At 38.2% G+C, this 14,126-nt stretch overlaps 1 protein-coding gene across 1 annotated transcript; it reads left to right on the top strand.

Annotated features, from left to right (window-relative positions):
* The first annotated feature begins 556 nt into the window (after positions 1 to 556).
* Positions 557 to 13,047, top strand: drd4a (dopamine receptor D4a). The gene is made up of 4 exons (XM_082159151.1): positions 557 to 805; positions 2,265 to 2,377; positions 5,261 to 5,835; positions 11,653 to 13,047. Exons 1-4 carry the CDS (start codon positions 578 to 580, stop codon positions 11,862 to 11,864), a joined length of 1,128 nt encoding a protein of 375 aa, XP_082015277.1. The 5' UTR covers positions 557 to 577; the 3' UTR covers positions 11,865 to 13,047.
* Positions 13,048 to 14,126: the final 1,079 nt, after the last annotated feature.

The raw sequence follows: 14,126 nt of genomic DNA on the forward strand, positions 1-14,126 counted from the left end.
ATTATTTAGTGTTGTAAGAACGCAAGATTGAGCCTAAACCTCCATCCTTAGTTAAGCCACTCGGGGGAAATGTCACACCCACCCGTCAGAGATGACGAGATTATCACTCCCGTGAATCGTTTCGGTCAAACTAAAGCGGAGAGACACCGGACGGACAACCGGTGAAACGCCGAGAAGCTTTATTTACAGCCCTATTCACTAACTTTAACAAGTGATGTTATTATAAAGATAAGCGTTTTCAATAACCTCGCGTCAATATAATGAACCGCCTCAGATATTAACAGCGCGACGCTATAAGCCGCTTTAAGACGCGCGCGCAGGTGGATGGAAATAGAAGCGCGAGCTCGGGCTGTGTGTGAACCTGACAGAAAACTTTTGCGTCAAACAACGAAGAATGAACAGCGATGATCTTAGAGCTTACTGGGACTCTCAACGTCTTTTTTCCTGTAAAGACAAAAAATAATGGGACGCGGGTCGGAGTTTTCAGGAGCGCTCAAATAATGGCTAAGAAGAAACGGGTTTTAACGGTCAGTTTTATCAAAGGATTCCCAGATGACAGGTTATTATAGAGGCAGACATGCCAGCCAACCTCACCATCTCCAGCCACACCACGAACTACAACTTCCCAGCGCTCATATTCGGGGTATTATTGATCATTATCATCATATGTGGGAACGTGCTGGTGTGTCTGAGCGTTTACACGGAGAAAGCGCTGAAAACCACAACTAACTACTTCATAGTCAGTTTGGCTGTTGCTGATTTGCTGTTGGCTGTCCTGGTATTACCGCTGTTCGTGTATACAGAGGTGAGTTAAGATTATTCATTAGCTAGATATTCTAATCACAATATTGTGTATTTGCAAGGTGACCAGAAAACAAACAGGTTTGTAAAACCCCGCTAAGCTGGTTTACCTGGTGATCATCTTAAATGACCCACTGTAAGCATTGGCCACTTTCATGCTGGTTTTAGCATGTCTGTACTTGTAAACCAAGTTTATTTTAAGTCAGAAATGCATATAAATAACATTTATAAATAATTGCTGAATTAAAATAAGTTGATTTCATGCTATATTTATACAATAGATATATTATATTTTAATATTTTATATTGAGTGTGTGTATCACACCAATATGTGTGTGTTTGTGTGTGAACATAAAACTTAGTAGTTGATACGTGCTATTTTTATGCAATATATATTTTTAAATATTTAATATTAAGTGTGTGTATACTGTATATATATACACACACATGAACATAAAACTTAGTAGCTAAAACGGTTTTCTTGTAGCAACAGTAACTATAGTAGCTTGCCAATTCTATGATAACAGTAACCTTTCATCTATTGACTATAGATCATCTAACACTTAATCAATCTGATCACCTGACACTGTTCCATAAAATCGCGAGACGAACTTAGCATCAATGCTCAATTGTTACCCTTGCGTGAAAAACTTTGCAGACTTGCATTCATCCGGCCTGCAACGGCCCCCTGCTGCTGAGATTGTCTGTCTCTGCCAGAGCGGACATCATGAACACACATCACACAACACACATTGTCTGTCACCCCGGGATGCGGGCGCGAGGCCTTCCACTGAAGAGGCCTCCATAATAACTGTCGATCGGACATTCGGGGCCATGCTAGTTATCGTATCCCCTAGACTGGATTGTGAGGGCCCCAGACTGCGGAGACAAGGTCACCGGGAGCGAAGCAAACGACTCATGGTTGTTTGGCTGGCTCTTCAGTACAAGGACACAGAGAAAAATAAGCTCCAGTGAGTCAGCCGTGGCTTAATTACAATTTTACATGAGTCCCCTCACCACGATCTCATGGCTTCCACTTGTGGGGGGAACGGTGCTCGTTGGCATGGGAGAGAGGCCATTACCAAAAAGCAATTAGGGATCTGTCCTCATCTCCTGGCCAATAATTAAAATGCCATTAAATCCTCCTCTCTGCTGTTTTATCTTTTTTTTTTTTTAGAACACATGATGCACATCAGGTACTAAATTACCATCAGCCTGAGAGCATGTGGTGTGTGTGTGTGTGTGTGTGTGTGTTGTGACAACGCCAAGCGGATAATAGGGAAATTAAGGTTTCGCACAGTCGCTCCGCTGTGAACAGGAGGTTAGGGGAAGGTGAAAGAGGTCAGAGATGGCTCTCAGACGTCTTTGGGCATGAAATGATAGGAAAACATGGCATGTATGAGAGAAGAAAGCAACAAATTGGTAAAGAGTAAAAGACAGTGATGATTTTCTCTCCCTCTCAGTTCCAGGATGGAGTTTGGTCCCTTAATATGACCCTTTGTGATGGACTGATGACGATGGACGTGATGCTTTGCACCGCCTCCATATTTAACCTCTGTGCCATCAGCATAGACAGGTGGGTCTGACATCGAGCTGTTGCACACGTTGTGTCTGTGCGTTAATATCGTTAACTAAAATTAAAAACTAAAACAATTGACCCTTCGCAGGGAGTTTGATTGACAGGCGATCTGACCAATCATAAAGGCCATCCGCCGAATCCGCCATTTTTGTCCGACAAAGCAGTCTTAGTAGATTAACGTGTGTACTGACGTCTTTCCGCAGTTAAAACAACATTCCTTCTGATGTTCATTCATGTTTATTTGATGCTATAAATGAACTAGAAGGAAGAGATGATCGGTTCACGAGCAGCTTTAACAGAAGCGATCTGTCAGACACATTAAAGAGCCACAAAACGGTATTTACCGTTTAAATTTCTTTAAAAAATTACCAAAATTTTTAAGTTGAGACTTGTTTCATATCAAAAGTGACCTGGCCTGTCCTGTCTGTCAGTGTGTTGTCAGTCTCTCTGCTCCGCGATGTGTGTTTCACTGCGTGAGAACATGGTGTGGCGTGAGAGAGGCGTGGCTTGTCGGACATAGCAACAGTAACTAAAGGGGGCGGGTCTTTGCGAACGGTCAATTGTAATTCAGTTTGGACTGAATCTGCATGGTTTAAGTAGATAATAGCTACACTTTAGGCCCTGTTTACATCTGGTATTAAAATGCGTTTTGAGCTTGTCCACATTCCAACACTTCCAGATATAGTTGAAAACACATTAGACCGGATTGCTTTCGTAGTGTAAACACTCATGTGGACGAATGTGTTCAAACAGCCACAGAAGACCGTCTTCTCTCCGTCTACTGATCTAATGAGTGACATTATGAGAAGACCTCGAGCCAGACGGGATTTAAACTTTATCGGCTGGAGACCCAAGTTTGGTTTGAAGATGAAAAATGTACCAAGCACAATGTTCTCTCTCCATTCCTGATTTCTAACACACACTCACAGCGTTCGGCTGGTCTTGTGTCTGTCAGAGCAGAAACTAAAGCTGATGTTCTCCGTGTGTTTTTCCATCGTCTCTGGCTACGTTCATATATAAACATCATTAGATCGAAAGATCTGAAAATCCCATACATTTACTCACCCATAGATCCTTCCCCCGAAGAAATCTGGACAGAAGTGGTCAAAAGAGACTAAATAAAGAGACAAAAGAGACTAAATACAGATTAAAACACCAGGTGTAAACAGGAATGTGTCTCCCTCGTCTACTTGGATCCGATCGACCAAAACGCATCTTAATACCAGCTGTAAACAGCAACTTCGAGAAAATGTATTACCATTTGTATGCAAGCATGTTTTCCATCCTAATGCAAATGAGATATCATGCTGAAATAGTTTGCACCCACTTTAAAACATTTAAATTATTTATAGTCGTTATCAAAGGAAAAACCCACAGTGGTGACACTTTATTTGGGATATAGAGCTGTAGAAATGCTGCGTGAAAGCTTAAAGTATGTGCGCGGCTGCGGTTACTGTGACACGAAATGCGTAAAACAAGCCTTTAAAGTCTGACGCCTGAACTAGGGCGAGGATCGATGAATCAAATTCATGCAGTGCACTGATTTTGCACAGCTATATAGTTTTATATTTTGGAGAGCGATAAGGGTCACAGCAGGTTACCTTCCTAATTGTGGTTCTGTTTGAAGACACGATGAAATAGCATTTATAATAAAAGTTCATAGCTTCCCGCTAGGTTTAAAAGAAAGAGAGACTGGTAGAGATACAGGCAGAAAAAATGTATTCAGAATAACTAAATGGCATTAAGTTGCCAAGTATCTTGGAATTACACCGGATTCATCGTTAGACACCGTCGCCGGCCTGGCGATTCGAGTCAACCGGAGGGTCATTATTGTCCCTCCTGCCATTCGATGTGGCTCAACAGACGGTGTTTTGAGAGATTAATGAGATATATGCTCAGGGCGGCGCACGGGAGATACAACAGCATGAAACTTGTTATGCAAGGAAAGGCTGCAAACACACCACTTGGCAGAAGTCGCCACAGAATCAGCATGAAAAAGCACTGTGTTGAGAACAGATACACGGACACCGCTGCGTTTGATTTGTGTAACAGCCATATGCGTCCAGAGCCGGGAGATGCCTCAGGGTTCACACTCCTGTTTAGAAATGTACTCGCTCAGCAATAGTGGCTTCTTCTGTCACTGATATGGAGATGATATGCAGCTTTGAAATTTCATAGAGAACAGTTATTAAATAAAACTATAATATACATGAATCTGACATTTATGTGTGTATCTCACATATCATACTTAACACTTCACCCCCCCAATTTTTTATTTTTTACTTAGCATAAAATACATACTATTAGAAAATTATTATTAAATAATGTATATGACATTTAAGCACTTAAGCCCCATATTTTTTTTTATGTATTCTTGTACTTTTTTTTTGAAGTGGTAGTTTCCAATTTTTTTAATAATAGGCATACAGTAATAATTATTTTTTTTCATTAAGTTTATTTTGCATAAAGAACACACACTCACACACACACACAATGTATTTTTATGACATTTAAGGACTTTTTGCCCCAAATTATTGTACCAAAAGTGGTAGTTTTCTCTTTCTTTTCTTTTTTTACTAAAGGCACACAATAATAATAATGAAAAATGTTTGAATTTTGGGGTGAGAATAATGACCTGGACATTTCACAGGTTTAGTGAAACCACGTTCTAAAATACACACAGGTCGTTGGATACGAGTGGTGTTATCTGTAGCAGATGAGGGTTCAGGGAAATATCAGGTCAACACACAATTGGGTCAACTCAATTAGCCAATGAGAGATCCGACCAGCTAGCATTTAAAGATGAAAGGAAGGTGTTGATTAGGGTCAAGAAAGGTTTTTAAATAGTTTTTCATTATAATTCCTCATGGTTTGCAACAGGTTCATCGCAGTCTTTGTCCCGCTTAACTACAACCGCCAACATGTGGACCAGCGACAGATTGTCCTGCTTTCCGCCACATGGATCCTGGCCTTAGCCGTGGCCTCTCCCGTGATGTTCGGCATCAACGACGTCCCCAACCGGGACAACAGCGAATGCAAGCTGGAGGACAACAACTACGTGGTTTATTCCTCCGTCTGTTCGTTTTTCGTGCCGTGCCCCATCATGCTGTTGCTGTACTGTGGGATGTTCCGGGGCCTGAGGAATTGGGAAGAGGCGCGCAAGGCCCGACTGAGGAACAGCATGCAGACCTGCCGAAAGCTTCAGGAGGCCGCCGCCTCGCTCCCGCCCCTGTCTGGCCTGCCCCCCCCTCTGCCGCCTGTGATCGAGAAAGACCTCACTGACACGGAGGACCTGGACCACGATCAGTACCCCGATCCTGACAGCCCAGATCCGGTGTCCATGCTCGCCTACCCTGCTGGGAACTGCAAAGATCAAAACCAGAACCGGCAAAGGAAGGGGACGAAAATAAACAGGAGGGAGAGGAAAGCAATGAGGGTGCTTCCCGTTGTAGTAGGTAAGTTAGTTGATGTGAAATACAGAAGTTGACACATCTGGCTATACTCTAGTTTTTATGGCACTGTATTATTTCAAAGACTACATGAATTAATTTATTGACCTTAAAACACATTCCTCGGGTGTTTATCGACCCGGGACGTTATTCACTTCCACTCATTCATTCATATTCATTCTGAACAATATAATGAGAAAATCTTTTTTTTTTTTTTAAAGTGTGTAGGGTCACTAGCGACCCGAGGTATGTAATAGTGTAAGTATATTATTATTTATTTAAATTCGATTTTATAGACATCAATTTGCAGATTGAAAATTAACTTCACACATATAATAATTTACAGGAAATATTTTTTTATCATTAAAAAAATTATTGGCGGATAATTTATTATTAAACTAGCCATTTAAAAAAAATATATATATATATATATATTTAAAGTAAATGTTTAATTTCTGCAATTTTGTGCACTTCACAGTTATAATCAATAAATTAGGTGGGCTGAGCCGTTGCCTGGCAGTTAGCAAAGAAACAACGTTTCTGCATAATTTATTTATTAGGGAATAAAAAAAATTATGTTTTCCATATAAGGAATGAGGAATGTCTTAGATTTCTTTTCAAATAGCTTTGATTTAACCATAAAATGCACCATAATCTCAGTTTGGAGGCGTTGTGAGTTCAAATAAAACAGAGAAAAAAATATTTAGTGATTAAAAACACCCTGTCCACGTTTACTGAAACGAGGAACTCCTTTGGCCCTCATTGGCTAATCATTCCTCGGCAATCCTCCAATCCGATTATGATGTAAGCCTCACTTTAGTCCAGCAGGCAGAGTGGGGGCAGCCGTCGTCACATTGAGACATGCACTTATCCTCTTCACGGGTTCATGAGACGTGCCAGTGCTGTACCTGTGCCGTGTACAGTACTGACAGTACTTGCCAATCCCTTTCACTCCTTGTCAATCTGAGTACAGGCGAGAAAGAGGAGGTAGAAGAGTGAGAGAGAGGTCAGGGTTGGGTCACACCAACTGTTCAGAAGTCCACACTAGAAGCTTAGTAACTGCTAGCTAGTTTAGACCTGACTGTCCTTTATTTGGTTGCACCATTTGTTGTTCTTAAGGTTGTGAGCTCTCTGTAAAGATCAAGGAATACGCAGTCAAATAACATGACGTTTACCTTCGATGATCCAATAGTTGTTTTCAAAAACGTGAGCAGAAGTTGTTTGAATGCATGCATTTTAGTTGATCCTTTATTCTAACATTTGCCTCACGTAACTTGATAAAAATGTTTCCACTGAAATGCAATACTACTTAATCATTAATAACAAAATAGGGATTTTTAAATGGCATTTATTTGATTATTTTATTTGATATGTATAACACGTGTGCTGTTTAGCTCAGGTTTGAAAAGGCGCTAACAAAGTAATAAATTCACATAATGTTCTCTCTTAAAATCTAAAGGAGTGTAAATGTCAACATTATCGTATATATACAGTACAGGCCAAAAGTTTGGACACATTACTATTTTTAATGTTTTTGAAAGAAATTTCTTCTGCTCATCAAGCCTGCATTTATTTGATCAAAAATACAGAAAAAAAATGTAATATTGTGAAATATTATTACAATTTAAAATAATTGGTTTTCAGTTTATTATACTTTAAATGATCATTTATTTCTGTGATGCAAAGCTGAATTTTCAGGATCATTACTCCAGTCTTTCACATGATCCTTTAGAAATCATTCTAATATGATGATTCATTACCTGTGATACTTTTTTTAGGATACTTTGATGAATAAAAAGACAAAAAAATAATAAAAAGGAAGCAAATGTTTTAAAAATAGAAATCTTTTGTAACAACAATATACACTACTGGTCAGTCATTTGGGGTCAGTAATTTTTTTTCTTTCTTTTTAAAAAAATAAATCAATACTTTTATTCAGCAAGGATGTGTTACATTGATAAAAAGTGATAGTAAAGAAGATTTATATTATTAGAAAATATATTTTTATTTTGAATAAAAGCAGTTCTTTTTAACCTTTTATTCATCAAATATATTAGGCAGCAGAACTGTTTCCAACACTCATAATGAATCAGAATATTAGAATGATTTCTAAAGGTTCATGTGATAGACTGGATGTCACATGTGACAGACATGTGAGTAATGATCCTGAAAATTCAGCTTTGCATCACAGGAATAAATGATTATTTAAAGTATAATAAATTGAAAACCAATTATTCTAAATTGTAATAATATTTCACAATATTACATTTTTTTCTGTATTTTTGATCAAATAAATGCAGGCTTGATGAGCAGAAGAAACTTCTTTCAAAAACATTAAAAATAGTAATGTGTCCAAACTTTTGGCCTGTACTGCATACTGTATATCTAAAGGATTTAAGATTATTGATGCAATTTAATTTCAACCGTTACTCTTGATCAGAGGCTTCCGTAAATATTTAAAATGTAGAATTATGTTTCAAATAGGTTTAATGGTGCCATGCAAAAATATGTAGTATTGTACTTCATTCCCGCTTACTTTAAAACTAGGCTAAGTTGTAAGTTGCACAATGTCAGAAGAGCCACAATGCCAATGGCCAGTCATGTTCAAAAGATAATAAAGAAAGAAAAAAAAACCATATAAAACAAAGCATAAAAGCCAAGGTACTCCAGGGATAAACATAACGTCCTTTACAGTGACTTTCAGCCATCCTACCTGTCCTCTCCGTCCTCTCACTTCTGACGGATGATAGATCTGTGGTTCCTAGTGGGAGCGGGAAAGACAGATCGGAGGGTCATATTTCATATCCCTCTGACGAGAGCGACCCTCTGTGTGTCTGTCTGGAACCTCTCCGAGTAGAAGTGAATAAAATAACATATATCTCTGATTCCTGCTCATTTGAGAAATTCATTTTAGTGAAGTCTTGCAGTGATTCACTGCCTCCAAAGTGCACTTTAAAAGCCTGGAAAATGAAGAGGACTGGGTTAGATGTTCAATGTGCTGTATCATCCATGTGATCCTGTAGATTTCTTTGGCTTTTTAAATTTTTTATCCAGTTTATTATGAATATTATGGACTTTATTGTTTACGGTGTGCTGTTTGATTTTTATTTTCAAGTCTGTTCACACTAAGAATGATAAATACAAAGTTCTGTAATAGAAATCTAGATGGCGCAGGCTGATTGGTCCTTAACTCAAACGCTTGCAATCACATCATTCTCTATAGGGCACAGCTGATTGGTTCCTGCTGTATCAGTAGCCAATGAGCTCGCTGCTCAACCTTCAAACACTTGGTTAGCATTTGCCTTAGCAGTGCAGTGCGCTTTTTTTAGAAACCCTCCTCCTTCCCCAGGTCCACCTGTATAGATCTGCTACGGGTAATTCATGAATGCTACAGTATATTCTATAGCAGCAGCATGTCTTACTTACTCACAGCAGTGTGTTGTGTGTGTGTTGGCAAGAGCAGATTTATTCCGCCTTGACCAGACATATTAACATTTTCATATCCATTACCACGCCAAACTATGGAAGCTTGTTTCCGCCACAGAATAAAACATTTTAAAAGATAATTGCGACTTTTTATCTCACAATTGCGAGTTTATATCACGCAATTCTGACTTTATATCTCGCAATTCTGAGAAATAAAGTCAGAATTGCGATATATAAAGTCAGAATTGCATGAAATGAAGTCGCAATTGCGTGTTATAAAGTCAGAATTGCGAGATATAAAGTCAGAATTGCGTGAAATAAAGTCGCAATTGCGTGTTATAAAGTCAGAATTGTGAGATATAAAGTCAGAATTGTGAGATATAAAGTCAGAATTGCGAGATATAAAGCCAGAATTGCATGAAATAAAGTCGCAATTGCGTGTTATAAAGTCAGAATTGCGAGAAATAAAGTCAGAATTGCGAGATATAAAGTCAGAATTGCATGAAATAAAGTCGCAATTGCGTGTTATAAAGTCAGAATTGCGAGATACAAAGTCAGAATTGCCCGAAAAAGAAAGTCGCAATTGCGTGTTATAAAGTCAGAATTGCGAGAAATAAAGTCAGAATTGCGAGATATAAAGTCAGAATTGCCTGAAATAAAGTCGCAATTGCGTGATATAAAGTCAGAATTGCGAGGAATAAAGTCAGAATTGCGAGATATAAAGTCAGAATTGCATGAAATAAAGTCGCAATTGCGTCTTATAAACTCAGAATTCTAACTTTTTTTCTCGTAATTGCGACCTTATATCACGCAATTCTGACTTTATAACACATAATTGTGAGTTTATATCTTGCAATTCTGACTTTATATCTCGCAATTCTGAGAAAATAAAGTCAGAATTGCGATATATAAAGTCAGAATTGCATGAAATAAAGTCGCAATTGCGTGTTATAAAGTCAGAATTGCGAGATATAAAGTCAGAATTGCGTGAAATAAAGTCGCAATTGCGTGTTATAAAGTCAGAATTGTGAGATATAAAGTCAGAATTGTGAGATATAAAGTCAGAATTGTGAGATATAAAGTCAGAATTGCGAGATATAAAGCCAGAATTGCATGAAATAAAGTCGCAATTGCGTGTTATAAAGTCAGAATTGGCTGAAATAAAGTCGCAATTGCGTGTTATAAAGTCAGAATTGCGAGATATAAAGTCAGAATTGCCTGAAATAAAGTCGCAATTGCGTGTTATAAAGTCAGAATTGCGAGAAATAAAGTCAGAATTGCGAGATATAAAGTCAGAATTGCCTGAAATAAAGTCGCAATTGCGTGATATAAAGTCAGAATTGCGAGAAATAAAGTCAGAATTGCGAGATATAAAGTCAGAATTGCATGAAATAAAGTCGCAATTGCGTCTTATAAACTCAGAATTCTAACTTTTTTTCTCGCAATTGCGACCTTATATCACGCAATTCTGACTTTATAACACATAATTGTGAGTTTATATCTCGCAATTCTGACATCTTTTCTTACAATTGTGAGATATAAAGTCCAATTCTAAGGGGAAAAAAGACTGACTTTTTTTTTTTTTTTTTTGAATAGTTTATATCTCACAATTCTGACTTTATAACACGCAATTGCGACTTTATTTCTCACAATTCTGACTTCATTTCTCGCAATTGTGAGAAAAAAAGTCCGAATTGTGAGATAAAAAGTCGCAATTATTATTATTAATTTATTATTCAGTGGCGGAAACAAGCTTCCATACCAAACACTCCCGAGAGTTGTCATGGCAGAACTATAACTATATTAGCGCCCACACCAATCGATTTCATTCTGTTTATTATAAGCATGCGCTGTAATTTTGTCGTCTGTCACTTTAAATGCTCGGGTCTTTAACGTTGAGTGGATTCTGATTGGCTGTTAATGTTTTTATTGTTCAGGGAAAAAAATCTTTCTGAAAGTGATTTCAACGATTTCGTTCCCGTGTCGTAAACGTAATAGTTGTGGTGTGAACGTTCCCATTCTCGTAGAATACGAACAATTATTAAAGTTATAGTTATCGTTATAGTTATCGTCCTTGGTTTGAACGGGCCTTAATCAGCAGTATTACGAATAATATGAGGAAAACTTGTGAATAAGTTAGCTAGAGCTCAAACAACTGTCATTATCATAATAGTTGTGTTGAGGACAAACTTATTCTCACAGAATTAGAACGATTATTAAAACTTTATAGTTATTGTCCTTATCGCACTTAATCAGTGGGATTACAGCAAAAATAACAATATCGTTCCTCTGTATTGTTATAGTCATAGTTGTAGCGTTTCCTTCCAGTGTTAAAGGGCGACAATATGTTTATGTGTCCATAGAATAATTTTTCACCTGACATCCGTCCATCCACAGGTGCCTTCCTGTTCTGCTGGACGCCGTTCTTCGTAGTGCACACGATGAGGGCTCTTTGCGAGGAGTGTGAAATCCCTGGCTTCGTCATTAGTATCGTGACCTGGCTGGGCTACGTCAACAGCGCCCTCAACCCCATCATCTACACCGTCTTCAACACGGAGTTCAGGAAGTTCTTCCGGAAGTTTCTACCGACTCTGCCCAACTGCTGCTAGCCTGAACATGTTCTTTGCTAACGGTTTACGAACAAAACATACCCAGACGTATAAATAAACCAGTCAAATAATGCTTGCATGTAAATACAGCATGTTGTATGACACAAATATGAAAGTATGGTTAAAATGCACTACAATGTTTGCTGCCATTACGTTTTTACTTTACATTTTTATTTTGTATGTTTACATTTTGAAAGCTGACATCAAAGGGCCTCATTCATGAAATGCAAGTCGAATGAATTTGTTTGTAAAATCATTTTTATGTAAATTTTATGTCATTTTTTAAACTGTCACGTTTATGCAAGCAGAAAGAATGTCTGTTTTTCCATCATTTTTCCATGTAAACGCGCTAAACGGACGTGTTTGACCTTGCATCTTTCGTAGCATCTTACGCATGACAAGTTAAAATATGTCTTTTAAAAGACACATCTCGAGAACTTGCGTTTTTCCCCCCCATTCCACTGCCAAAAACACGTTCAGCCCTTCTAATGGAAATTGCATTTTATTTATGTCTCTGTAAATTGTTTGTAAAATATTTTTAATGTAGATTTTGGTTGTTGTAATACATGATTTCCATGTAAATATTACATAAAACGTGAGTTACATAAATTGTTGCAATCACAAAATACATGCACGAAATTCACATGCATGTAAATTATTCATAAAATCGAGTAATGAAAAAAATACCTGGAGAGCGGGAAAAAAATCAGGAAGAACTTGTTTTTGGGATGTTGTTATTGAAGTGAATATGACAAATAATGCAAAAATGGCTTTACGAACAAATGAAACATTTCGTTCTGCTTGTGTTGTTTGATGGACGAGGCCCAGTTTATGCTTTGAAGCTTCTATGACAGGAATGTCTGTGGAACGGTCTGCCATCTACGATGACCTCTCTTTGCTTTACAGTTCTCATGTGATGTGCGAAGGAGCTCACCCAGGGCCCGTAAGTTAGGGCGTTCATTTTGTATCTGATTGCACTGACTTTCATCTGAGAAATAAATGTTTTTCACAGACAACAACTTCTTTGTGCTGATGTCCAGAAGAGAAGTTAAAGGCACACTATGTAGTTTCTGTTTTTCTCAAACAGCGCCCCCTAGAGTCGCTGTGGAGTACTTTTATTTAACGTTACTGTCGTAAACACCACTCACACAGAGCCGTCTGCACTCTTCCGACTGCGCTTTCTTCGTTGACTCTGCCATGATTCACGTCTGAAATGTCTTCCATAGAGGCTGCGAATATGTTGTTGATGTATGTGACGTCGTGCCGTAAAGCAAGTCGTGATTCTCGCGAGATTTGTCGGGGCACCACCTCTCAAACTTGCATCGCTGGTTTTGCCAGCGGCGTCCCCCTCCTGCTTTGCTATCGGGATGATTCGCCCAACTACGAGCTTGTTTACCATCGAAATTATTTTGAAGCTGTTATATTAAGGTACAAATCTTGCATAGTGTGCCTTTAAAGACATTGAGGTTGTAAAGTAGATGTTAGTCTGACTGTTAGCGCCAGGGTTTACTTCGACTCGCCCAGAAAAAGCACAAAAGTTGAGAGAAATCTAGATAAAAAAAAAATCCAATTTCTTTTGATTTGAAGAGAAATTGAGTGAAGAGAATATCTCAGAGTGAACTACGGCGCTAATAGAGTCACACTAACATACACAGAGGACCAACGGCCAAGGTCAAGATTTTTGTTATATAATACGTTAAATGAATATCGTACACTGGAATATACAACATATTTCACATGGGATCATTCTGTGATACTTTTGCTTTAAAAATGCTCCTTTTTTGGTCCATAAAAGGAAAAAGGGAATAATGCGGTATTAAAACCACAACAGGGTGACTTGATTTTTATTTTACGGTGAACTGTCCCTTTAAGTTTCGGAACCCCTGACCTAAAAAGAAAAACAAGGCCGCTAGCGATTACCTGGACGTGTATTATTAAAGCAGAATATTCCCTCACTATTCATTATTTAGAGTCTGTCAGATTTACATAATACAAGTTTTTCCCACATGCTGATGACTAAGAAGGTATTCGTTTTGATAAAATATCATCAACCTCTTCTGTCATCCGTCTAATGTTTCCTCCTTCATTCTTTATGCGATTGCGAGGACTTTTTTTTTTTTATTCAAAAAACATTAAAATGTAATTACCTTAAAAGTAAAGCCAAGAGTGATATCAAGGTCAAACAGAGACGGTGACGCATGTCCTTCTGTGGCGCAGGGGGGAGAATGTGTCCTGATGCTTTTAAAATGAGACACGTCGAAA

The sequence above is a fragment of the Leuciscus leuciscus genome (assembly GCF_965113295.1).
Source record: "Leuciscus leuciscus genome assembly, chromosome: 25".
Taxonomy (NCBI): Eukaryota; Metazoa; Chordata; class Actinopteri; order Cypriniformes; family Leuciscidae; genus Leuciscus; species Leuciscus leuciscus.